Source organism: Atractosteus spatula, chromosome 22, assembly GCF_055471065.1.
Source record: "Atractosteus spatula isolate fAtrSpa1 chromosome 22, fAtrSpa1.hap1, whole genome shotgun sequence".
NCBI lineage: Eukaryota > Metazoa > Chordata > Actinopteri > Semionotiformes > Lepisosteidae > Atractosteus > Atractosteus spatula.
In genome coordinates this window covers 489693-517337 of record NC_142727.1, presented here as the reverse complement: position 1 = coordinate 517337, position 27645 = coordinate 489693, and the positions used below count along the sequence as shown (strand labels likewise).

Sequence of the window (27645 nt, the reverse complement as noted above, 5' to 3'; positions counted from 1 at the left end):
TGAAATGGGGCTTGAAAAGTAAATGAATTTCGCAACTTACTTTTGGCGGAGCTGCCGGACGGGCTGTAGGACTTGTGGCTTCGACTCTGCGGAGAAACGTGGTATTAAAATCGTGCTTCAGCTTCTTTTAACTGTTTGTGTTGTATGTTGTTTTTACCTGCACAACACGCTTTTTCTCGTTTGTATTCCAGGCTTCTGCAGGATCCTGGCGCGGCTCTGGGCTTTAAACGGCGGCTGTCGGGTCCTTCTCGGCGTGGAGACCTGAGCGCAGACCCACCCGTGTACCGAGTGACCGGAGCTCCGCGGCGGATTCACAGGCGAGTCCGAGTCTCTTCTTCCTAGAGGCCGAGAGAGACCCGGTCAGGAAAGCGCAGCTTCAAGGCTCGTTTAGGACTGAAAACCACTTTCACAGGGGCTTCGTCTCTTACCGGTATCGACTCACTGTGCAGCTGCAGGTCCGGCTGGGTTTTCTTTCTCCGGAGCCGGTTTGCATGAAGACGCGCCGACCGCACCGCTTAGCTTGAACTGGGGGAAACTGGTAACTCGAGGTACCGGTAACTGACCGCAGGAAACTGGAGCCCAGCCGTGTGAGACCCGGTGTGAAACCCGAAACCCCCGGTGTGAGGAGAGAGAGAAACCGCTTACCTTGCTCTCGGAACGCCGGCTGTCCTGCTGTAAAGGTTAAAGCGAGAGAGTTAAAACATTTAAAATGCATTTCTCGTAGAAAACGTTTTTGCTTTTGTTAAAACCTGTAAGAAAAATTTAATGCATGTTTTTTTTTCCGGCAGCTGAGCAAAGCGCCTGTACCGGGAGAGCAGCGGGGTACCAGCCGCCTCTCTCCCAGCCAGCGAGCCGCCGGAGTCCCCCCGCCTCCCCTCCCTCTGGCCGGGACCCCAGCCTGCACGGGACTGGAGCACAGACCCGCCCCTATTTATAACGTGAACCCCTGATGAGCGCGAAAAGGACAATAAAGGTAGCAAAATAAGACACCGGGGACCGAGATGGAAATGTGTGGATACCTGCTTAATAACACTGCTGTATATTGTAATTGTTTTATGCTTTATATCCTTATTTGCTTAAATAAACTGCTGTGAGTGTTAATTGGTTAATTGATTATTCTGGGGTCTGGGGTGTGGGAGGGTGGGGTACAGGGGTGTAGAGAACCGTAAATCGGGTCCACCTGTGAGCAGCCACACCAAGCGGCTCGCAGCGCTACAGCCTCCGGGCCCCGGGCTGTCGTGGTCGGGGAGTCGGAAGCCGCTGGTCTGCGGCCTAGACTGCAGCCTCCATCCCCGGCCTCGATTAGAGCCCCGCCGCCCGAGGACACTCGCAGCCCGGTAGGTGAAGGATGACGCTCCGCGCTGCTGAGGGAACGCGTCCCGTCACCATGGTGACTGAGACAGGGGGTGTGGCTGCTGTGAAGGGCGGGGTTCAGTGTTAATAGTGTCCAATCAGCGTGTGGGAGAGGTGGGTGTAAGAGCAGCCAATCAGAAGAGCGCAAGCTCAGCCCGAGAGAAAAATATCAGCCGAGCCAGGCGGGTCTCGAACCCGGGGCTCCGGGGTGGAGATGTGGAGGAGTCGGGGTTTAGCAGAGTGAGCTATACTTCCTGCCAAATCTGGAGTAACTCCGCGGTCATACTTATCTGGCAGAATTTCGGTAAACGAAAAAAATAAAAATAAATAAAAAAGTATCCCTCCTCCTCTCACAATTCTAAAAGTAGGATCTCTGCTCATCTGCTGTGTATCGGGTTTTACAAAAGGTTTCTTTTCTTCGTGGCCTTGAACCCAGATCTGTACTGCCCGCACATTAGTCTGAGGATTTGAACCCGGACTCTCACCGCACGCAGACCAGCGCGCTACACGACGAGCCACAGCTCTGCCCAGAAATCTCACCGGCGCCGAATATAAAAGCTTTAAAACTGCGATTCACCCCCCGGCCGAGAGCAGGACCCCCTTCTGTAATAAAGACAGAGCAGAGAGCACAGCTGGACTGCAGGAGCCACTGCACAACTGCAGCTCACATGAAGTCACTTCATGATGTTTGTGAAGATTGAGGACAGTTGGAGCTGCGCTCAATCCTGCAGTGATCTGGAGCTGCTGTGCTCCTGCACAGTGTTCAGAGGGGCTGTCAGTCCTGCCTATTGCACAGCACCCTGCTTCACTGGGAAAGGTGTTGCAGTGAGTCACTGTGACTCCATCTGTTTGGATTCAGCAGCTCGGAGTTTGACAGTATGATGGAATTAGACTTCAATAATAAATGTGGACAATCAGGCTTCACCTTTCCACTGTTCTCCATGAGAATCTCACCCCTCACAAGGCACAGAGCTCATATCAGAAGTTCCCCCGAAACTCTTCGATATAATGACTAGCAGAGAGCTCTCTCATCAACACAAAGACCACAGTTTCCTTCACAGACACTGGAAATAAAACCCAAGAGCATGGAAGAGGTGTTCACAATCTGATTTTAATTAAAGAACAAAAATAAGATAAAAACAAGTGGCTAAAAGTTTGCTCAGGAGTGTTTTATTATGTTAAAACAGTACATGAACAGAATGAAGGAGCGAAGGAACAGTCAGCTGATATCGGTGTCCATTCCTGAGGCTGGTACAGATTCTCCAGAGGCCGTCCCTGAAAAAATACCCACAGCAGTGTAGGAGCAGCTCAGACAGAGGGATCAAAGAGCACAGCACAGTTTACTACAACAGAGATCAACTCCTTTCAACACAACAACTGACAACACTATTCCACATCACGATAGCAGTTACAAGATTGAACAGAGAGAGACAATACAAACACAACACACAGCAAACTGAAGAGATCCAGCAGAGACAAGTTTAAGTGTAAGATCTGTACAGGCATATATATTTAACAATATATGTATATATTCAAAACATTGTCTATGTCTATAAATATTCAATAACATTTCTGAAAAAAATAACATTTAAATGATGTGTAAGATCTGTACAGGTGTATAAACAGTATAAAGCAACACATATGTAGCAGATATTCAACACATTATGTCTCTGTATAGGAATATTCATTGATGTTTCTGGAATAAATAACATTTAAATGATGACATTCAGGGAATTATTTTAAATAAAGATGAAACCACAATCTGTATTCTCTCTACATCTATTCTAGGACTTGCAAAATATACAATAGTAATATAACTAACTTTTCAGCTCACACAGATGTCTTCGAGATCCCTAATGTACACAGTATAGAGCTACAGAGGAGAGAGACTGGAGCTAAACTAGCTGGTTACTGGTTTAACTGGACCAAACAAACACCTTTTTCCCAGCTCTTCATCTGCTGCTGATATAAAAACACCTGGATCATCTGCAGCCACACTGACCCCTCCAGGACCAGGACTGGACAGCCCTGCTGCAGACACACTGACCCCTCCAGGACCAGGACTGGACAGCCCTGCTGCAGACACACACACTGACCCCTCCAGGACCAGGACTGGACAGCTCTGCTGCAGACACACACACTGACCCCTCCAGGACCAGGACTGGACAGCCCTGCTGCAGACACACACACTGACCCCTCCAGGACTGGGACTGGACAGCCCTGCTGCAGACACACACTGACCCCTCCAGGACTGGACAGCCCTGCTGAAGACACACACTGACCCCTCCAGGACCGGGACTGGACAGCCCTGCTGCAGACACACTGACCCCTCCAGGACCGGGACTGGACAGCCCTGCTGCAGACACACACTGACCCCTCCAGGACCAGGACTGGACAGCCCTGCTGCAGACACACACACTGACCCCTCCAGGACCAGGACTGGACAGCCCTGCTGCAGACACACACTGACCCCTCCAGGACTGGACAGCCCTGCTGAAGACACACACTGACCCCTCCAGGACCAGGACTGGACAGCCCTGCTGGAGACACACACTGACCCCTCCAGGACCGGGACTGGACAGCCCTGCTGCAGACACACTGACCCCTCCAGGACCAGGACTGGACAGCCCTGCTGCAGACACACACTGACCCCTCCAGTACCGGGACTGGACAGCCCTGCTGCAGACACACACTGACCCCTCCAGGACTGGACACCTCTTACTTACTTTATTGTCCCAGAGGGGAAAGTGTTTTTGCAGACAGGTAAAAGACACAACACAATACACAGCACATTTAACACAACAAGAGCCCATTCATAAAATGTACGATGAGAACAAATAAATAAAGTCAAATCTACCCTCAGTTCTCACAGCTTCTGTTAAAGACGAGCTCTTGTCCTGCCTACCTCCTTCCTCAGGGCTGTGGAGTGGACAGTGGACTGTCCAGCTGGTCCTCATGATCCTCACAGCTCAGGGACTCAGCCTTTGGAAAGGTCTGAGCTTCAGTCTTGTTTCTCCAGTAACAGTCAGAAGACGCGCTCTGACACACGAGGGTCTCACCATCATCGTCTTCTTCATCATCATCTTCATCTGCACGAAGGTTCACGATCACTGAGGCTCAACGTGTCTGAAGCAGAAATAAAGTTTCCACAGCAACTCGTGTAACGTAGCGCCGTGATTTCATGTGACAAACAAAATACGAGACAAACAGCAACAGTTTACAGCTACAGCACAAAAAGCCGCCTCGGATTTTTCACAGAGAAAGGCGACACCGATTAAATATCTCCTTTTGCTCAATAATAACTCCTTCCTGTTTCTTAGAAGCAGAGGAACAACAACACATTTAAAATTCCCGCCCCTCTCCTGAATCTCGGAGTTTATTGGACAACTGGACCGAGTCTCGTCTATAATTGGGAAAACTTACTGTCAATCAGCAAGAACTCCCACTGACCAATCGCGACATCGCTGGGCTCAATCCAGGGATCTGATTGGCTGTAGGTCTTCTCATTCATTAACAGAGAGTACAGACCCCAGTCACATGATCCGGGTGTTTAATACACACCAGACCCTCACTACTGCACTGTAAACCAGCCCTCCATAGACTCGTGTATCACCACCGCCGCCTGGCGGACAGTTATCGGAATCGACACCCCCTGCTGTAGCCCGATCAATAGGCTTCATTTTATTACTCACGATTATTTCTAATTCTGATTTTTTTCATTGATAATTTTTTTACTTTAATATCCAAAGATATCTCCGAAGTCTACATATTCACACGTACATTGTATTGTTGTAGGATGATCCACAATAATGTCAGTTTTCCTAAACACATTAATAACATTTGTAAAATAGTCTTACCCCGGACACATTCGTGCATAAAGTCATAATTATATTGATCAAAATTTTTAAATTTTAACTCAAGTCTTAAACATGACCAATATATAGAGCAGCCTCGAAAAACAATCTAGGATAAATATTTTAAAGTTAAAGGACTAAGCGAACAATGTAATATCGTCTAAATCAGTTCAATATGTCGACATTTAAAGTTGCAGTAACACTGTGAAAAGCGATGTCAGAAGGTGCCATTTCACAGTGTGGCCGCCAGGCGGAGACACTGCTACACGTGTCTATGGAGGCTGTTTTAATGAAGCCCTTTTCAGTATCCAGCTGTGCTCCACTGACCGCGATGTCATCTGTATCCAGTCCAGCTCCTGGCCCTGAGCCTCAGTGACACAGCAGACACCAGCTCCAGGCCAAGAGTCTCAGACTGACACCCTCACCAGCTCTGAATGAGCCTCAGTGGGATGTTGTGCTGAAGGTGCCTGAACACTTGTCTCTCTCAATGGTCTTCCTGAACACATCTTTTCATCAAGCTAACAGGCTCAGTGCAGTGTGCTGACTGAAATCATGTTCTCATCACAAATGTTTTACTCCAGGGTCAGTCTGTCAGTTTCTGTGTTCGTCTCTTTGTCTTCTGATCAGTTTTATTTCTTCCTCCATCACCTGCTGGTTCTGACACGCTGGCTCTGTGGCTGGAAATGAACTTGTTTTCCTAAGCAGTTTGCCTGCAGATCTTTCAGCCTGTGCTGTGCTTCTCTGCCACAGTCCAGAACAGTTTGTCTGACTTATTTCACACAGTCCTGGAGAAATCTGTCCCTGCCTGTCACTTGTGTGTCTATTGATCTGTTTGTATCAGAGATCTGTCACTTTCCAGCTATGATTTTGAATCCCTGATCAGTTTTACAGCTTGGGGTAAAAGCTGGAGGTCTGCGGTCTCTCTTACACTCACTCTCATTCTACAATTTGCTGAAGGCTGTATTGATCCTTTTGTAATTGATCCTGTATTGATTATTGTGTCTAAACCCCTCTGTACATCTGTCAAACTCCCCACGTCTCATTCCAGCTGTAACAGATACAGCTCCTGTCTGAAACAGTCAGTAAGATCATTGTGTAACGACACCCTTGTCTGTCTTTGCCTGCTTGAGTCCCTGCAGATCTCCCTCTGTGAGACGGTGACAATATTCCTCCGCAGTCCCTGTCTGTCAGGCTGCCCTGAGACAGGACTGGCCACAGTGTGGTGCCACTGCAGGCTTGCAGAACAGGACTCAGACTCTCCAGTGTCAAGAGCTGCACCTGCGGACACTGATTGTCTGATGGGCTGATGGGCTGATTGGACTGGGAGGATTTTCACATGGGATTGAGCTGTATAAAAGCTGTGTCAGAGGCTCAGGAAGGAGTAGCAGTGGGATTCAGGATAGACAGGTCATGGTAAGAAAGAGCAGTTGTTGGTTTTGTGCTGTTTGGCGAAAGCCTGTTGCTTTCTTTTGTTGATGCTTGTGAGTGTCTTTTTTTTTTTTTATTGTCCTTTTGGCTTCACAGGTTTGTGCTTCTCCAGAGCCAGGATCCACCCTGTGTGGTGGTGGGAGTGGGACAGTGCCTCTAGTGGTCATGTGCAGTGCTGCAGCCTGGAGCCCTGTGACTGGACAGCTGACCCACAGGGGCTCAGGAGAGGGAGCTGGGCCTGAAGCAGAAAGCTGGCAGTATGCTGGAGCTCAGCCTGTCTGAGAGGGAGGAGACAGGAGCCCTGCAGGTGAGTGTGGGGCTGTGGCCCAGTCACCCTGCTGCTGGTGGGACTGGTGTGGGGGTCTTTCTGCCCCAGGAGCCCAGCTGGTGTGGTAGCTGGTGGTGCTCTGGACAGGACTGGCTCCAGCCTGCAGGACCCTGAGCTCAGGGCTGTGGTGGGGGCTGGCCTGTCCCAGGTCAGGGGCAGCAGGGGGAGAGGAAGGAGTCTGCTGTGAGCCTGAACCTCCTGGCGGACTGGAGCAGAGGAGTCCAGCTCTGTCCTCCCTGAGCCCCTGGGAGAGGAGGATTGCAACAGGGCCAGACACTCAAGGGCTGTTTTTATTTTATTTTTTATTACAATAAAAGCTTTTCTTTAGCAATGGGATTGCAGTGCTCAGTGTCAGTCCAGTAGATCAGCAGGCCTGCAGCCCTACACAGCACCAGCTCTCACCAGCCAGTGAAGACTGAGATCGATACTGACTGACCAGGCTGCTGTTTTTCCCCGCAGGGCCTGACGTCTGCCCCCTCCTCTCCAGTGGCTGTGCCCTGGGGAGAGTCTCTCCTGCTGCTTCCCGAGAGACTGGGGTCCCAGAGGCAGGAGCTGCAGGAGTGGGGCTGTGTCTGCTGTCTCACCCTCCAGGAAACACACCAGCAGAGCGATCACCCTTGAACCCTGACCAGACTCTCCTGTGCTTCCTGCAGAGCTGTGACCCACAGGAGAACTGAGTCTCCTCTCCTTCTTGGAACTTGAAACACAAAACCAGTGTTCAGTTAATAAAGAGCTCAAAGAGAAACCCCAGTTCTTTTCTTCCCACACTGCTGGGCTTGTGTGTGACTTCAGCTGGTGCTCTGTTATTGCCGTGACTCTTCCTTCACCCAGATAGGACAATACCACTGCCCCCACCACTCTGAGATCCATCACGGATCCCAGGGGCTGCCTGGGCAGAAAGAGACGCTGTAAGGACTGGCAGAACTCTACTAGTGCGATACAGTCTGCGTGGCAGCTGCGTCCTGACCACTGGCCCAGGCTGTGCTGTGGTTCAGTCTGGGCTGGATCAAGGCCAGCCCCCCCCTGCTGGTGCTGGAGAGAGAGCAGGCACTGAGGTGAGGGTCACAGCACAAGTGAAATACTGCAGGTCTGGACCTGGGGAATCGCTTGTTGTCACAACAATGCTCCTGGGACTGTACTGGACTGTCCTGTAGCCTCGCGGAACTCAACAGCCGCACCGGAGCCCCGATCTCCCTCCCGCGGGTGGTGTGCACAGCTCTAGACCTGCTGGTTCTATTCCCTCAGGCTGCAGGCGGAGTGGGCTGTACCCCCCCTCAGGACCGGAGCTCGCACCTCGCACAGAGAGGGTGAACCCCTGAGTCACACAAGGACACAGACTCACAGCTGGAACCTGAAAGGTAATTTATTCAGGGCACACGATGAGAAACGTCTTTACACAAAGAGTGGTGGGTGGCTGAGGCCAATCCAAGAAGAGCTGGCAGAAACTGTGGCTGCAGGGGGCTGTGGCCCCTTCTCCTCTCGTCTTCACCCAGGAGCCCGGATCTGTGGCTGCAGCAGGGAGTTACTGGACTCCCAGGGGCCCCGAACCCGGGGCAGGGCCTCACAGGGGGCCCAGATCCCCGTCCCTGCGCCGCGGTCGGCGGGCCAGCTGGGGGCAGTACTGGCTGTTGTAGGGCCTGTCCCTCTCGTCCGGCTCCTGCGCCGCTGACCGCTCCCCCTCGGCCCGGCGCGCCAGCAGGGCCCGAGCCCGACGCCTCTCCTCCGCCTCCCTCCGCAGGCGCTCCTCTAGCAGCCTGGCCAGAGAGCTGAGGGACACAGCGGTCAGCACACCGGACACCGGACACTGCAGCACACTGACTTTCTCAGACCAGCTATTCAATTTCTGCAAATTTCTGCAAAAAAATATTTTTCTACGTTATAGAAAAAACAGGCCTGCTGCCTCGTTCTGAACCTCCGCACATGGCGCCGGGCTGGACTGGGAGCCGGGTCTGCTGCGTGATGGGAATGAGAGGTTGTCCACCTGACTCACTGTGCCGATTCTAACCTGACGCGTAAGACCGCGCTGCAGGTGCGCCGTGACAGCGTGTGGGACGGAGCCCTTACCTCTGCCCGCCCTCCTCCTGCTCTCGCTCCCTCCTCCTGCTCCTCTTCCTCTCCGCCCGCCTGCTCTTCGTCTGCAGGGCTCTGTCCATGTCTCTCAGGGGGTCCAGCGCCGCCTTCAGCCTCCGGTCCTTCTTCTCCCTCTCCCCCTCCGGCCCCGCCCCCGGCCCCGCCCCCCTCTCCAGGTACCAGGGCGGGGCCTCGCTGCCGGGGGCGGGGCCCAGCGACACCAGCAGGCCAATGGCGCGCTCCTGGCGCTCCTGCGGGAAGACGGACAGGTTGGCGGGCGGGACGGGGCGGGGCGCTCGGACCGGGCCGACGGGGCAGCGGCGCCGGACACACCTTCTCCTCCCTCTTCTCCCGCAGGTACTCCTCGTTCCCTCGCTTCTCCGCCCCCTCCTGCGGGGGGAACAGGTCGAGGTGCCCCCCCAGCGGCGCCTGTCCTTCACGCCCCTCCGCGCTCCGGGGCAGCGCGGCTCGAGACTTCCTCCTCAGGAGCTCCGTCCGGGCCTGAGAGACACAGAGCTGTCAGCAGGGGGCGCCCGACGGTACTGGGGGACAGGACGGTTCGGACGTTCCCCCACTGTCTGTGTGGGTCTCACCCCCCAGGCAAAGACTCGCGGGTTAAACTGGTTTCTGGGAAGTGTGTGTGTGTGGGTGTGAGTGAGTGTGTCTGCCCCATGATGGACTGGCGTCCCGTCCAGGCTGTACCCCGCCTGGCTCCCGCTGCATGCTGGGACGGGCGGGCCCTGTTGTCATGGTTACCTCCTGCTCCGCGCGCTCGGCCCTGCGGCGCAGCTCCTGCTCCTCCTCGGCGGCGCGCGCCTCGTCCCGCCGCACGCGGGCCACGTTGTCCTTGTTGCGCACGTGCCAGCTCTTCTTGGGCAAAATATTCATGATTCCGCGATTTTTAATCTCCTTCAGGAGCAGAAGCAGCTGCGGCAGCGCCCGCCGCAGCACTCGGCTGCACAGGAGCCCTTCCAGCTCCTACACGAGGCTTTAAACACCTGAAATCGCAATAAAAAACACTTTCTGCAGACGACACTGAACTCGAAAGAGACAAAAACCGGGGATTTACCAGCAGGAGCCTTTCACGGAGCCGCAGCTAACGGCTGGATCAGACCACAGCTCTCACGGCCCCAGCGCAATCTGAACGCAATAAAAGGTTTTCTCACTCTTCCCTGCTCCCTCACGAGTCCGCGAGTCTCGGCCGCTCGTATGTCTCAAAGAATTAGCTCAAAACACTCGAAACAAATTCACATCAGCCGCCCAGCGAGGGGAGCCTCCATGTTGTAAACACAGGAGCGGTGACGCAGTTTCCGCCGAAACCACAGGCACTTCCTGTCGTTGCCGGCGCTGCAATTGGTCCACACCTCTCCGTCCCGCCTTCCTCTCCTCTTGCTTCCGATTGGTTCAGGTTGACGTCAATCACTCGTCGCCAGTGGAGACGCCGTGGGTCTGTAGCGCGGGTCCGCCTATTTCCTTGGTGCCCACGAAATCTTTCTTTTTATCCTAACCAACGTCTTAAGATGATCTGATCACGTATTTAAAACATGGGATACATTCCTACAGAACAGACCTCGGCAGCTGCAAGGGTCTTCTAGTCGGGAAAGACGCAAAACGTTTAAAGATCGTGGGTTTCCTCTAGGCGCCATTTCCGTGTTTTTTGTTCCGCGGGCTTCGATTGGATGGCAATGTCAAGAGCACCGCCTCCCCTCCCCGGTTCTGCCCTGTGATTGGTTGACTTCTCCGCACGCTGCGCTCTCCCCTTAGCCCCACCCTCCGCCTTTCCCGATTGGCCTACGACGACCGCGCTCGCCTCCCGATTGGCCAGTCCTGTCCGGCGGCACCACCCCGCCCCCCCTGACCCCGCCCCCGCGACACCGCTGCAAGGTGCGTATCTCTCGCTTTCAAAGTTTCTCTCAGTAAAACAAGGCAAAACACTCAACGGCGCAGCTACAGATCCGCATGCACTGTCCGCGCAGAAGCGGCTGTAGCTCAGGCTATGAGCTGCGCGCCGGAAAAACACGGTTTTACAGGAAACCGGCGATTCGTGCAGGTCGGAGAATATCCCGGGCGTAAGGCGCTGCGATTTCAACACCGACCGCGGGGATTTTAAACGCCCCGGAGATGTTAATAGTTTTATTCAGGAGCGATGTTTTAAAAACATATTTACGGATTTCCGCCTTTATTTTCCCAATCAGAAACTATTTCCTGCCTGCGCTTGAAACGCTCTGCCAGAACTTTCCTATTCTGTGCGTATTTGTAATGCAAATGCGTATTTTTTATTTTTCTAAACAGATACCAAAAAAAAAAGCTTGCATTTACTTCCAACATCTAGTAAATGATGCAAACGCAGCGCTTGACTTGGCCTCGACTGGAACACAACCGCGCACGGCGAGAGAGGGAGGGGACAGAGCCCTCCTGACTTCAGTGTCCGTCTCAGGGACGTCTGTCTTGCTTCTCTTCACATCCTGCTGTAGCAGCCGCGGGGCTCGGTATTCACACGTCATTAATTATTATTATTAATATTAATTTTATTATATCCACACGCCAAACAAAACCCAGGTTACAGCTCTGAACCGTTTTAATCTCCTGAAGAATCTTTTACAAACACACGACATCCGCCCTCATTAAACACGCTGCCAAAGCCCGGAGATCCAGCCTGGACTGGTCACTCCGCTCACTGGTCACTCTGGTCTCTCCGCTCACTGGTCACTCTGCTCACTGGTCACTCCGCTCACTGGTCACTCTGGTCTCTCCGCTCACTGGTCACTCTGCGGCCCAGCATGCACTGCTCCGGGGCGGCCCAGCTCGGCGATCTGTCTGACCAGGAACTGCTTGTCCTTCCCCTCCTGGTGAGACAGGACTCCTCAGCAGCCAGGACCCCCAAACACCCCCAGCAGTGGGGTAACACCGGGGCGCGGCGGGGGTCTCGCTGGGCTGCGCTCTGCCTGAGTCCCCGCACCGTCGACACCCACAGGGTCAGAGGTCAGAGCGCAGCTCGGGGCATGCGCATGGGCAGAGGTCAGAGGTCAGAGGTCAGCAGCAGCCCCTTACACGCCCCTCCTCTGGACAGGTTCACACTCACCAGCTGCATCTGAGCGCGGAGCAGGGAGACACTCTGTCCGTAGACTGAGGCCAGAGCCGCCACATAGCACAGCGCCACACTGAGAGAGAGAGAGACAGGTCACACAGCGCCACACTGAGAGAGAGAGAGACAGGTCACACAGCGCCACACTGAGAGAGAGAGAGACAGGTCACACAGCGCCACACTGAGAGAGAGAGACAGGTCACACAGCGCCACACTGAGAGAGAGAGAGACAGGTCACACAGCGCCACACTGAGAGAGAGAAACAGGTCACACAGCGCCACACTGAGAGGGAGAGACAGGTCACACAGCGCCACACTGAGAGAGAGAGACAGGTCACACAGCGCCACACTGAGAGAGAGAGAGACGGGTCACACAGCGCCACACTGAGAGAGAGAGAGACAGGTCACACAGCACCACACTGAAAGAGAGAGACAGGTCACACAGCGCCACATTGAGAGAGAGAGAGAGACAGGTCACACAGCGCCACACTGAGAGAGAGAGACAGGTCACACAGCGCCACACTGAGAGAGAGACAGGTCACACAGCGCCACACTGAGAGAGAGAGACAGGTCACACAGCGCCACACTGAGAGAGAGAGAGACAGGTCACACAGCGCCACACTGAGAGAGAGAGAGACAGGTCACACAGCGCCACACTGAGAGAGAGAGACAGGACAGACAGTCTCAGATGGACACATGAACAGGCGTCTCACCAGAGAATGACAAAGAGAGGCACAGCGAACGCCTGAGAGCCCAGGAACCGCAGGAAATCTTGTGCAGACGGAGGAAGAGAGGCGTTCGACACAGAGACCACCGCCCACATCTGAGGGAGAGAGCGGAAAGGACCACAGGCCCAGGAGGGGTGGATCCTGCAGAGAGGAAGAGACAACTGACCGACTGGACACTACAGCACAGTGACCCTGACTGACTGGACACTACAGCACAGTGACACTGACTGACTGACTGGACACTACAGCACAGAGACACTGACTGACTGACTGGACACTACAGCACAGTGACCCTGACTGACTGACTGGACACTACAGCACAGAGACACTGACTGACTGACTGGACACTACAGCACAGAGACACTGACTGACTGACTGGACACTACAGCACAGTGACACTGACTGACTGACTGGACACTACAGCACAGAGACACTGACTGACTGACTGGACACTACAGCACAGAGACACTGACTGACTGGACACTACAGCACAGAGACACTGACTGACTGACTGGACACTACAGCACAGAGACACTGACTGACTGGACACTACAGCACAGTGACACTGACTGACTGACTGGACACTACAGCACAGAGACACTGACTGACTGACTGGACACTACAGCACAGTGACCCTGACTGACCAGACACTACAGCACAGTGACCCTGACTGACTGACTGGACACTACAGCACAGAGACACTGACTGACTGTTTTCATTATTATTACTCATGCTTCTGTTTTGCTGGTGGGGTGTTACACAGCTCTGCTGTCCTCCTGGGTCTCTCAGCACAATGTACCCAGACTGTCACGAAGCACTATGGGAAATTAAATTATTCAAAGTGTGGGATGACCCTGGAACACGAGGCGCAGTCCAGTCCTGGAACTACAGTTCCCATGAGGCCCTGCAGTGGGAGGCTCAGCCACTGGCCAGGTGCCCAGAGGGTTATGGGAGATGGAGCCTGATAGAGGCTGGGGACTGGAGCCAGGGGACTACAGCCCCCATGGTGCTCTGCAGAGTGTGCTGTGTTTTGCTAGCAGGGTGTTTGGCCCTGAAGGGACCGGGGTGTTGTAGTTTCAGCCCTCGGACGGGGGTCACTCACGCGGCCAGGCCGAACACCAGCGGCACGCAGGCCAGCACCAGTCCCAGCAGCAGCACCAGCAGGAAGAAGAGGTTGGAGCTGGAGGAGCGGAAAGTCCGAGAGGCTGGACGACAGTTCTGGAACAGAGTGACCTGACAGAGAGAGAGAGACTGACCGACTGGACACTACAACACAGTGACCCTGACTGACTGGACACTACAGTACAGACCCAGTAGAACAGTCTGTTACAGTAGGAGCTACAGTCCCAGTACTGTAGACCAGTCTGTTACAATAGGAGCTACAGTCCCAGTGCAGTAGAACAGTCTGTTACAGTAGGAGCTACAGTCCCAGTACTGTAGACCAGTCCTGTTACAATAGGAGCTACAGTCCCAGTACAGTAGAACAGTCCTGTTACAATGGGAGCTACAGTCCCAGTGCAGTAGACCAGTCTGTTACAATAGGAGCTACAGTCCCAGTGCAGTAGAACAGTCTGTTACAGTAGGAGCTACAGTCCCAGTACTGTAGACCAGTCCTGTTACAATAGGAGCTACAGTCCCAGTACAGTAGAACAGTCCTGTTACAATGGGAGCTACAGTCCCAGTGCAGTAGACCAGTCTGTTACAGTAGGAGCTACAGTCCCAGTGGAGTAGACCAGTCTGTTACAGTAGGAGCTACAGTCCCAGTGCAGTAGACCAGTCTGTTACAGTAGGAGCTGTTACACAGCTCAATCCCAGTGAAGAAGAGATGATGAACAGCTCTACCTTCTTGCAGTAGAAGAAGATGATGAATTTGACAGTGTTGATGAGTGGCAGCAGGGGGCAGAAGAGAGCACCCGCCCACACCACCGTCTGCCCGTACACCAGGCTGAGGACATTCTGGGGCACCACAAACTCCTGACGTCCCAGCCACTGAGCAAGCTTGCAAGAGCAGTGATCCACAATCATCCTGAAGAGGCAGAGAAATTGTGACACCATAGAGACACTCTTCACACAGAGATTAATACAGACCCTAATACAGACCCCAGAGACACTCCTCACACACTGAGATTAATACAGACACTCATACAGACCCCTGAGACACTCCTCACACACAGAGATTAATACAGACCCTAATACAGACCCCAGAGACACTCCTCACACACAGAGATCAATACAGACCCTAATACAGACCCCAGAGACACTCTTCACACACAGAGATTAATACAGACCCTAATACAGACCCCAGAGACACTCTTCACACACTGAGATTAATACAGACCCTAATACAGACCCCAGAGACACTGCTCACACACAGAGATTAATACAGACCCTAATACAGACCCCAGAGACACTCCTCACACACAGAGATTAATACAGACCCTAATACAGACCCCAGAGACACTTCTCACACACAGAGATCAACACAGACCCTAATACAGACCCCAGAGACACTTCTCACACACAATACAGACCCTCATACAGACTCTAATGAAAGATGGACAGATACTCACCTGCGAGGAAACTCCACCAGCAGCGTAACTGCGATGACTGTGAGAAAGTCAAATATTGTCAGCTTGTACATCTCCTGTCCTACACGAGTCTCCCAGCACTGAGAGAGCAGAACACAGTGATTAACGCACAGCGCTGAGAAAGGTGCCACATGAGGCATCATTGATACTGTATATTAACACACCTCTAGCAGGGTCTGTAGGTTAGTGATGTAATAAGAACTCACGTACTGCACACAACAGCACAGAGACACTGACTGACTGACTGCACACAACAGCACAGAGACACTGACTGACTGACTGGACACTACAGCACAGAGACACTGACTGACTGACTGGACACTACAGCACAGTGACCCTGACTGACTGACTGCACACTACAGTACAGAGACACTGACTGACTGACTGGACACTACAGCACAGAGACACTGACTGACTGACTGGACACTACAGCACAGAGACCCTGACTGACTGACTGACTGGACACTACAGCACAGAGACACTGACTGACTGACTGGACACTACAGCACAGAGACCCTGACTGACTGACTGACTGGACATTACAGCACAGAGACACTGACTGACTGACTGGACACTACAGCACAGAGACACTGACTGACTGACTGACTGGACACTACAGCACAGTGACACTGACTGACTGGACACTACAGCACAGAGACCCTGACTGACTGACTGGACACTACAGCACAGAGACACTGACTGACTGACTGGACACTACAGCACAGAGACCCTGACTGACTGACTGACTGGACACTACAGCACAGAGACACTGACTGACTGACTGGACACTACAGCACAGTGACCCTGACTGACTGGACACTACAGCACAGAGACACTGACTGACTGACTGGACACTACAGCACAGTGACACTGACTGACTGGACACTACAGCACAGAGACCCTGACTGACTGACTGACTGGACACTACAGCACAGAGACACTGACTGACTGACTGGACACTACAGCACAGTGACCCTGACTGACTGGACACTACAGCACAGTGACCCTGACTGACTGACTGGACACTACAGCACAGAGACCCTGACTGACTGACTGGACACTACAGCACAGAGACACTGACTGACTGGACACTACAGCACAGAGACCCTGACTGACTGACTGGACACTACAGCACAGAGACCCTGACTGACTGACTGACTGGACACTACAGCACAATGACCCTGACTGACTGGACACTACAGCACAGAGACACTGACTGACTGACTGGACACTACAGCACAGTGACACTGACTGACTGGACACTACAGCACAGAGACCCTGACTGACTGACTGACTGGACACTACAGCACAGAGACACTGACTGACAGGACACTACAGCACAGTGACCCTGACTGACTGACTGGACACTACAGCACAGTGACCCTGACTGACTGGACACTACAGCACAGACCTGGTACAGCCTGTAGTTGTACTGGCAGCTCTGACACTCCTGGGTCTCCGTGTTGCCACTGCAGGTGATCTGACTCCAGAGGGAGAAGAGCAGCACCCCTAGACTGGCGAACCTCAGAAACACAGACCTGCCGGCAGAGGGGTGTAGTCACTGAGGGGGAGGGCCTGTAACAGTGAGACCAGCGCCCCCTAGTGTGTGAGAGAGAGAGCACAGCGCCCCCAGAGCACAGCGCCTGTCGCCCTCACCTCAGCAGCGCCAGGATGACCTGGGTGGTGGGGCTGTACCCCTCCAGCTGGGCGAGCAGCTCGCACAGCGTGGGCACCAGGAAGTTGGCGGCGGTGATGACGATGGAGGGCAGGTACTCCACCAGCAGCGCCACCAGGAAGTTCTGCTCCGACGCCGAGGGCTGCAGGCTCTGAGGGACCGGGAGCAGGGAGGGAGAGGCGATCAGCAGAACTCCGGGCACAGCAGCCTCCTTACACACAGGCTGGCGGGGGCGTGGAACAAGACACACACTGCAGACACACACTGACCCCTCCAGGACTGGACAGCCCTGCTGCAGACACACACTGACCCCTCCAGGACCGGGACTGGACAGTCCTGCTGCAGACACACACTGACCCCTCCAGGACCAGGACTGGACAGCCCTGCTGCAGACACACTGACCCCTCCAGGACCAGGACTGGACAGCCCTGCTGCAGACACACACTGACCTCTCCAGGACTGGGACTGGACAGCCCTGCTGCAGACACAAACTGACCCCTCCAGGACCGGGACTGGACAGCCCTGCTGCAGACACACACACTGACCCCTCCAGGACTGGACAGCCTTGCTGCAGACACACACACTGACCCCTCCAGGACCAGGACTGGACAGCCCTGCTGCAGACACACACTGACCCCTCCAGGACCGGGACTGGACAGCCCTGCTGCAGACACACACTGACCCCTCCAGGACCAGGACTGGACAGCCCTGCTGCAGACACACACTGACCCCTCCAGGACCGGGACTGGACAGCCCTGCTGCAGACACACACTGCAGACACACACTGACCCCTCCAGGACCAGGACTGGACAGCCCTGCTGTAGACACACACACTGACCCCTCCAGGACCAGGACTGGACAGCCCTGCTGCAGACACACACTGACCCCTCCAGGACCAGGACTGGACAGCCCTGCTGTAGACACACACACTGACCCCTCCAGGACCAGGACTGGACAGCCCTGCTGTAGACACACACACTGACCCCTCCAGGACCAGGACTGGACAGCCCTGCTGCAGACACACACACTGACCCCTCCAGGACCAGGACTGGACAGCCCTGCTGCAGACACACACTGACCCCTCCAGGACCAGGACTGGACAGCCCTGCTGCAGACACACACTGACCCCTCCTGGGCTGGACAGCCCTGCTGCAGACACACACTGACCCCTCCAGGACCAGGACTGGACAGCCCTGCTGCAGACACACTGACCCCTCCAGGACCAGGACTGGACAGCCCTGCTGCAGACACACACTGACCCCTCCAGGACCAGGACTGGACAGCCCTGCTGCAGACACACACACTGACCCCTCCAGGACCAGGACTGGACAGCCCTGCTGCAGACACACACTGACCTCTCCAGGACTGGGACTGGACAGCCCTGCTGCAGACACAAACTGACCCCTCCAGGACCAGGACTGGACAGCCCTGCTGCAGACACACACTGACCCCTCCAGGACCGGGACTGGACAGCCCTGCTGCAGACACACACACTGACCCCTCCAGGACTGGACAGCCTTGCTGCAGACACACACACTGACCCCTCCAGGACCAGGACTGGACAGCCCTGCTGCAGACACACACTGACCCCTCCAGGACCGGGACTGGACAGCCCTGCTGCAGACACACACTGACCCCTCCAGGACCGGGACTGGACAGCCCTGCTGCAGACACACTCTGACCCCTCCAGGACCGGGACTGGACAGCCCTGCTGCAGACACACACACTGACCCCTCCAGGACCAGGACTGGACAGCCCTGCTGCAGACACACACTGACCCCTCCAGGACCAGGACTAGACAGCCCTGCTGCAGACACACACTGACCCGTCCTGGGCTGGGCAGCCACAGACCCACCTGGCTGGCCTCGCTGGCCTTGTAGATGGCGAAGAAAGCAGCGAAGATGAGGCCCAGGACCAGCAGGTGCAGCAGGGCCCTGAGGGAGACGAGTCCGGCCCACTGGGCCGGCGAGCGGGAGCGGGCCTGCCTGCGGAGAGCCTGCTCCTCCAGGTCCATCTGCGGGCGGGACAGAGGTGGTCAGCGGGGGCCGACGGCGGTCCGGGCGGTCCGGCCGGCCCGGCGCTCACCTGCAGCTGGTACCGCAGGCCGCTCTGCCTCAGGCGCGTGGCCCGGTCGCCCTGCAGGCCGTGGTCCCAGCCCGCCAGCACCTGCAGGCTGTACCCGCCCCCGGCCCCGCCCCCCGTCGCCACGACGACCCGCACCAGGCCCCCGGCCCTGCCAATCAAAGAGAGAGGGGGGCGGGGTCAGGCGGAGGGGCGGGGCCAGGGCGCCAATCTGACCCAGCTCTGTAGGAGGCGCTGTTGAGGCGCACCCCGGCCCAGTCACACACAGACACGGACACGCTGACTGACCAGCACGCTGTCCGGAGGCTCGGGCCCTCGGCGCTCCTCACCTGGTGACGATCCAGCCCAGGCAGAAGAGGAAGTAGAAGAGGCAGGTCAGTACGTAGGCCAGAGGCACGCTGTAGGAGAAGCCGCCCACCACGTCCACCTTAGTGTCCTGATAGTAGCCGTAGAAGAGGTACGAGAACTCCATAAAGCCCTGAGGGAGAGAGAGAGAGGAGATGAGTACTGTAACACTGACTGACTGGACACTACAGCACAGAGACACTGACTGACTGACTGGACACTACAGCACAGAGACACTGACTGACTGGACACTACAGCACAGAGGCACTGACTGACTGGACACTACAGCACAGAGGCACTGACTGACTGACTGGACACTACAGCACAGAGACCCTGACTGACTGACTGGACACTACAGCACAGAGACACTGACTGACTGACTGGACACTACAGCACTGTGCTGTACAGAGTTTAGCAGAGACTCACTGTTCCAGACAGCAGGTCCAGGATGTAGCTGTAGAAATTCACCAGCCCCTTGGGGTTTGGATCATAGTGTAGACAGTCTTCCACACCTGAGGGAGAGGACACAGCAGTCAACTGAGGACAACTGGGAGTCCTGTCTGTCCAAACCCCTAACACTACAATACTGCTCTCTGTGACTCTATAGAGTCTCTAGGATTAGGGAGTGTGAGTGGTGTTACAGTGATACTGCTGTCTGTGACTCTATAGTCTATAGGATGAGGGAGTGTGAGTGGTGTTACAGTGATACTGCTGTCTGTGACTCTATAGTCTATAGGATGAGGGAGTGTGGGTGGTGTTACAGTGATACTGCTGTCTGTGACTCTATAGAGTCTCTAGGATGAGGGAGTGTGAGTGGTGTTACAGTGATCCTGCTGTCTGTGACTCTATAGAGTCTCTAGGATGAGGGAGTGTGAGTAGTGTTACAGTGATACTGCTGTCTGTGACTCTATAGAGTCTCTAGGATGAGGGAGTGTGAGTGTTGTTACAGTGATACTGCTGTCTGTGACTCTATAGAGTCTCTAGGATGAGGGAGTGTGAGTGGTGTTACAGTGATACTGCTGTCTGTGACTCTATAGAGTCTCTAGGATGAGGGAGTGTGAGTGGTGTTACAGTGATACTGCTGTCTGTGACTCTATAGAGTCTCTAGGATGAGGGAGTGTGAGTGGTGTTACAGTGATACTGCTGTCTGTGACTCTATAGAGTCTCTAGGATGAGGGTGTGTGAGTGTTGTTACAGTGATACTGCTGTCTGTGACTCTATAGAGTCTCTAGGATGAGGGAGTGTGAGTGGTGTTACAGTGATACTGCTGTCTGTGACTCTATAGAGTCTCTAGGATGAGGGAGTGTGAGTGGTGTTACAGTGATACTGCTGTCTGTGACTCTATAGAGTCTATAGGATGAGGGAGTGTGAGTGGTGTTACAGTGATACTGCTGTCTGTGACTCTATAGAGTCTCCAGGATGAGGGAGTGTGAGTGTTGTTACAGTGATGCTGCTGTCTGTGACTCTATAGAGTCTCCAGGATGAGGGAGTGTGAGTGTTGTTACAGTGATACTGCTGTCTGTGACTCTATAGAGTCTCCAGGATGAGGGAGTGTGAGTGTTGTTACAGTGATACTGCTGTCTGTGACTCTATAGAGTCTCTAGGATGAGGGAGTGTGAGTGTTGTTACAGTGACACTGCTGTCTGTGACTCTATAGAGTCTCTAGGATGAGGGAGTGTGAGTGTTGTTACAGTGACACTGCTGTCTGTGACTCTATAGAGTCTCTCGGATGAGGGAGTGTGAGTGTTGTTACAGTGATACTGCTGTCTGTGATTCTATAGAGTCTCTAGGATGAGGGAGTGTGAGTGGTGTTACAGTGACACTGCTGTCTGTGACTCTATAGAGTCTCTAGGATGAGGGAGTGTGAGTGTTGTTACAGTGATACTGCTGTCTGTGACTCTATAGAGCCTATAGGATGAGGGAGTGTGAGTGGTGTTACAGTGATCCTGCTGTCTGTGACTCTATAGAGTCTCTAGGATGAGGGAGTGTGAGTGTTGTTACAGTGATACTGCTGTCTGTGACTCTATAGAGCCTATAGGATGAGGGAGTGTGAGTGGTGTTACAGTGATCCTGCTGTCTGTGACTCTATAGAGTCTCTAGGATGAGGGAGTGTGAGTGTTGTTACAGTGATACTGCTGTCTGTGACTCTATAGAGCCTATAGGATGAGGGAGTGTGAGTGGTGTTACAGTGATCCTGCTGTCTGTGACTCTATAGAGTCTCTAGGATGAGGGAGTGTGAGTGGTGTTACAGTGATCCTGCTGTCTGTGACTCTATAGAGTCTCTAGGATGAGGGAGTGTGAGTGGTGTTACAGTGACACTGCTGTCTGTGACTCTATAGTCTCTAGGATGAGGGAGTGTGAGTGTTGTTACAGTGATACTGCTGTCTGTGACTCTATAGAGCCTATAGGATGAGGGAGTGTGAGTGGTGTTACAGTGATCCTGCTGTCTGTGACTCTATAGAGTCTCTAGGATGAGGGAGTGTGAGTGTTGTTACAGTGATCCTGCTGTCTGTGACTCTATAGAGTCTCTAGGATGAGGGAGTGTGAGTGTTGTTACAGTTATACTGCTGTCTGTGACTCTATAGAGTCTCTAGGATGAGGGAGTGTGAGTGTTGTTACAGTGATCCTGCTGTCTGTGACTCTATAGAGTCTCTAGGATGAGGGAGTGTGAGTGGTGTTACAGTGACACTGCTGTCTGTGACTCTATAGAGTCTCTAGGATGAGGGAGTGTGAGTGTTGTTACAGTGATACTGCTGTCTGTGACTCTATAGAGCCTATAGGATGAGGGAGTGTGAGTGGTGTTACAGTGATCCTGCTGTCTGTGACTCTATAGAGTCTCTAGGATGAGGGAGTGTGAGTGTTGTTACAGTGATACTGCTGTCTGTGACTCTATAGAGTCTCTAGGATGAGGGAGTGTGAGTGGTGTTACAGTGACACTGCTGTCTGTGACTCTATAGAGTCTCTAGGATGAGGGAGTGTGAGTGGTGTTACAGTGACACTGCTGTCTGTGACTCTATAGAGTCTCTAGGATGAGGGAGTGTGAGTGTTGTTACAGTGATACTGCTGTCTGTGACTCTATAGAGCCTATAGGATGAGGGAGTGTGAGTGGTGTTACAGTGATCCTGCTGTCTGTGACTCTATAGAGTCTCTAGGATGAGGGAGTGTGAGTGTTGTTACAGTGATACTGCTGTCTGTGACTCTATAGAGTCTCTAGGATGAGGGAGTGTGAGTGGTGTTACAGTGACACTGCTGTCTGTGACTCTATAGAGTCTCTAGGATGAGGGAGTGTGAGTGTTGTTACAGTGATACTGCTGTCTGTGACTCTATAGAGCCTATAGGATGAGGGAGTGTGAGTGGTGTTACAGTGATCCTGCTGTCTGTGACTCTATAGAGTCTCTAGGATGAGGGAGTGTGAGTGTTGTTACAGTGATACTGCTGTCTGTGACTATAGAGTCTATAGGATGAGGGAGTGTGAGTGGTGTTACAGTGATACTGCTGTCTGTGACTCTATAGTCTATAGGATGAGGGAGTGTGAGTGTTGTTACAGTGATACTGCTGTCTGTGACTCTATAGAGTCTCTAGGATGAGGGTGTGTGAGTGTTGTTACAGTGATACTGCTGTCTGTGACTCTATAGAGTCTATAGGATGAGGGAGTGTGGGTGGTGTTACAGTGATACTGCTGTCTGTGACTCTAGAGTCTCTAGGATGAGGGAGTGTGAGTCGGTGGGTCAGAGCGTCCCTAGTGTCCTCTCACCGGTGGAGTTGAAGGCCTGTGTCTGGTTGGCGAGCTGCAGGCTCTGGAAGACGACAGAGGGCACCAGAACGAAGAGGCCGATCAGCAGGAAGGACACCAGGTTCAGCAGCACCAGGAAGCGCAGGAACAGGAAGTAGGACTGGACGCCCCCCCCGAAGTAGCCTGCGCACAGAGAGCGTCCAGTCTGAGTGTCCACTGCCGGCCTGTGCGCCGGCGAGCGTCCGGTCCGAGTGTCCAGTGCCGGCACTCACCCCCGATCTCGTGCAGAGAGCGTCTCCAGAGCTCGATGTGGGCCAGAGCGCCGCTGGCGTCTTCCTGAAACCGCCGCAGGGAGCGGGCCTTACTCCTGCGCCAGGACTGCCAGCGGGACACCACCGGCACCTTCATCTGCTGCACTTGCCTGCAGAGGACACAGGCTGGACAGGCTGGACAGGCTGGACACACGCTGGAGAGACTGGACACACGCTGGACAGACACTGGACACAGGCTGGACACACACTGGACAGGCTGGACACACACTGGACACACACAAGACAGGCTGGAGAGATGGGACACACGCTGGACAGACGCTGGACACACGCAAGACACAGGCTGGACAGGCTGGAAACACTGGACACAGACTGGACAGGCTGGACACATACTGGAGAGACTGGACACATGCTGGACACATGCTGGACACACGCAAGACACAGACTGGACAGGTTGGACACACTGGACACAGACTGGACAGGCTGGACACACATTGGAGAGACTGAACACATGCTGGACTGGACTGATTGGACTGGGAGCTGGATTAGTTCTTCACTGGGATCAGACAGAGCAGTCTGAGCTGTGTCCTGTTCGCTGGGAGCTGGGTTAGTGTTACGCTCCTGTCCATGAAAAGATACCTGATCGCTCTCTTCAGCCTCATAGGCAAAGGCAGCTCTTTCAGGTCCTGGAGCCCCCTTGCGGCGCCCTCCTCATTCTCCTCCTCACCGCCGGGGTTCCAGCTGAACTGAGGGGGGTTCCGAGCAGCCCTCCTGGACCGCAGCGACTCGTGCTGGAAGCTGTGAGGGTCTGGAAAAGAGGCCTGTCAGTGCTCCTGCTGTGGTCATTCACACCGGACACTGAGGCCGGTCAGCGCTCCTGCTGTGGTCATTCACACCGGACACTGAGGCCGGTCAGCGCTCCTGCTGTGGTCATTCACACCGGACACTGAGGCCGGTCAGCGCTCCTGCTGTGGTCATTCACACGGGACACTGAGGCCTGTCAGCGCTCCTGCTGTGGTCATTCACACCGGACACTGAGGCCGGTCAGCGCTCCTGCTGTGGTCATTCACACCGGACACTGAGGCCGGTCAGCGCTCCTGCTGTGGTCATTCACACCGGACACTGAGGCCGGTCAGCGCTCCTGCTGTGGTCATTCACACCGGACACTGAGGCCGGTCAGCGCTCCTGCTGTGGTCATTCACACCGGACACTGAGGCCGGTCAGCGCTCCTGCTGTGGTCATTCACACCGGACACTGAGAGGAGAGAGACACACTGACACAGCCCAGCCAGCTGTATGACTTCAACAGGTGAAGATGGGACACAGACAGCCTGGACAGATACCAAACTGCACTGGGCGATGACCAAATTCAGACACTGTTGGACACATTCCTGAACACTCCATATCAAACCAACAAATTAGGCATAAACTTGGCCACACAAAAACTAAATCACCTATTCCACAAACTGGCATCAAAATCTAAGCTAAAAATGACAAAATAAAAAAACTACCAAGAAACAAAAGCAAAAGAAAAGTGGTTTGATACGGAGTGCAAAAACATCAAAAATGCACTACGAAAAGTCTCAAATGAAAAACACAGACAACCACACAACACAGATCTGCGCCTCAGCTACTGTGACATGGTAAAACTTTACAAACACACGCTGAAAAAGAAAAGAAACACATACATAAACAAACAACTTGCAGAAATTGAAGAGTCACTAAATCAGAACTGTTTCTGGGAGAAGTGGAACAATTTAAACAAATCAAAACCAGAAGAATTGGCCATCCAAAATGGAACAATCTGGCAAACATACTTTGAAAATCTCTAGGAAAAGCTCCCAAATACAAATCAATCAGACCAAAACACCATTTATGAAAAACTCAAAATTTTGGAATTGGCTATCAAAGACAACCAAAACCCCTTAGACTCCCCAATCACTGAGCAGGAGCTACTGGACAAACTCCAGGCCCTCAGACCACGCAAAGCCTGTGGCCAAGATGGAGTCAACAACAAGATGCTGAGACACAGCAGCCCAAAGTTGCAACAAGCCCTGCTCAAACTCCTCAATCTCATCATGACAGCCGGATGTTTCCCAGAGGCCTGGAACCCAGGACTGATCATGCCCATCTGTAAGAGTGGAGACAGACTCCATCCCAACAACTACCGGGACATCTGTGTGAACAGTAACCTGGGGAAGGTATTCTGCAGTATCCTGAATACACGAATACTGGCCTTCCTTACCGAACACAATGTCCTGAGTAAGAGTCAGATTGGCTTCTTACCAGATCACCGCACATCTGATCACATTTACACCCTACACACACTGATAGACAAACACATCCACCAAAACACAAAGGAAATCCTCCTGTCCCAGCCTGAGGAACAGTGAGCCTGTCTCTCAGTAATAATAATACAGTGTATGATCTCCTGTCCCAGCCTGAGGAACAGACAGTGAGCCTGTCTCTCAGTAATAATAATACAGTGTATGATCTCCTGTCCCAGCCTGAGGATCAGACAGTGAGCCTGTCTCTCAATAATAATAATACAGTGTGTGATCTCCTGTCCCAGCCTGAGGAACAGACAGTGAGCCTGTCTCTCAGTAATAATAATACAGTGTGTGATCTCCTGTCCCAGCCTGAGGAACAGACAGTGAGCCTGTCTCTCAATAATAATAATAATACAGTGTGCGATCTCCTGTCCCAGCCTGAGGAACAGACAGTGAGCCTGTCTCTCAATAATAATAATACAGTGTGTGATCTCCTGTCCCAGCCTGAGGAACAGACAGTGAGCCTGTCTCTCAATAATAATAATAATACAGTGTGCGATCTCCTGTCCCAGCCTGAGGAACAGTGAGCCTGTCTCTCAATAATAATAATACAGTGTGCGATCTCCTGTCCCAGCCTGAGGAACAGTGAGCCTGTCTCTCAATAATAATAATACACTGTGTCATGCCAATAAAGCACCTTGAATTGAATGGAGAGAGGAGTGGGGAGACAGGAGAGACGGACAGACTCACCTCCCAGAGATGGGGCGCCTCTCTGTTTCCCTGTCCAGTCCATGAGGAGAATCCGTGCGGATATGCAGTCCGGAGCGCTGGCACAAACAGCTCTCTGTTGCTCCAGGAAACAGCCGCTAGACTTCGACCTGTCTCACCCCCCGGGGCCTCAGCTCCAAGCTACTTCCTCGTGCCTGCTGGCACTGAGCCGAGCACGCTGAGCAGGGAGTGTCTCCTGCTCTCCTCTCTCTCCTGCTCTCCTCTCACTGTGTCTCCTGCTCTCCTCTCTCTCCTGCTCTCCTCACTGTGTCTCCTGCTCTCCTCTCTCTCCTGCTCTCCTCACTGTGTCTCCTGCTCTCCTCTCTCTCATTGTTTGACTTTGTTTAGTACAGAGCGATTCTCTGTGTGTGGCAGTACATGTGTATCAGTGTCAGTTGTGTATTCCTCGTGTCAGGGCGTGGGGGAGTTTCCTCTGAACCGCGGCATCACACTCCTCTTTCAGCGGCTCCAGTTCCAGACGATCTCCCTCGACTCTGATCGCTCAGGCTGGCACACAGCGCTGTGACACTGGAGGGCGGGTCTGCAGACTCCCCCCAGACCCGCCCGGCTGCCTGATCAGAGACGCACGCCGGCTGGCCTTCTGAACACTGCAAATTTACACCTCCGCCAGCTGCTGTTCCCACCCTCCACAGGCCGATCGATCAGGGAGCAGCGTGACTGTGTCAGCACCGCCGTGACGCATGCCCCACTGAAACACCCAGCCCTGGTCCGTCTACGCCCTTACTGGGGCCACAGGCCCGCGCTCTTCAGCAGACCTCACCCGCACGGCGCGTGCTGCTCAGAGGGGCGTCCACTGCAGCGGCCAGGCCCCCCTGCCGGCCCGCCACGCACCCACCCCACGCCGCCGCAGTGGGCCGTGGGAGCGGACCGCAGGGGACTGGAAGCCCAGAGAGTAAGAGGTTTACAGCAGTGGACACCGGGCTCGAGCTGCGTCTGGGACAGCGCAGTGACAGCTCTCCCAGCTGCCCCGGGGGTCTCCTCCGCCACCCCCCCACAGCGCCTGACCTCCCGCAGGGGGAACGCGGGCCGAGCCCAGGGCACAGCTCGCCA

General features: G+C 53.9%; 2 protein-coding genes across 4 annotated transcripts; both read right to left on the bottom strand.

The window, feature by feature from the left end:
* Nucleotides 1-8308: 8308 nt before the first annotated feature.
* leng1 (leukocyte receptor cluster (LRC) member 1) lies at nt 8309-10692 on the bottom strand. 2 transcript variants are annotated; one of them, XM_088939654.1, is made up of 4 exons: nt 9790-10692; nt 9367-9534; nt 9028-9284; nt 8309-8729 (listed from the first exon to the last, which is right to left on the bottom strand). In XM_088939654.1, exons 1-4 carry the CDS (start codon nt 9919-9921, stop codon nt 8525-8527), a joined length of 762 nt encoding a protein of 253 aa, XP_088795780.1. In that variant the 5' UTR covers nt 9922-10692; the 3' UTR covers nt 8309-8524. The 2 variants fall into 2 exon arrangements, with proteins under 2 accessions (XP_088795780.1, XP_088795779.1); XM_088939653.1 differs by having other exon boundaries at nt 8309-8816; nt 9790-10691.
* Nucleotides 10693-11593: 901 nt separating this feature from the next.
* Nucleotides 11594-26685, bottom strand: tmc4 (transmembrane channel-like 4). Of its 2 annotated transcripts, XM_088940090.1 has the most exons (16): nt 26557-26685; nt 24177-24345; nt 23541-23689; nt 23290-23451; nt 19962-20047; nt 19520-19668; nt 19194-19341; nt 18964-19122; nt 17090-17259; nt 16845-16971; nt 15416-15513; nt 14688-14871; nt 13948-14078; nt 12831-12986; nt 12116-12194; nt 11594-11879 (listed from the first exon to the last, which is right to left on the bottom strand). In XM_088940090.1, exons 1-16 carry the CDS (start codon nt 26597-26599, stop codon nt 11790-11792), a joined length of 2100 nt encoding a protein of 699 aa, XP_088796216.1. In that variant the 5' UTR covers nt 26600-26685; the 3' UTR covers nt 11594-11789. The 2 variants fall into 2 exon arrangements, with proteins under 2 accessions (XP_088796216.1, XP_088796217.1); XM_088940091.1 differs by lacking the exons at nt 24177-24345; nt 26557-26685 and having other exon boundaries at nt 23541-24087.
* Nucleotides 26686-27645: the final 960 nt, after the last annotated feature.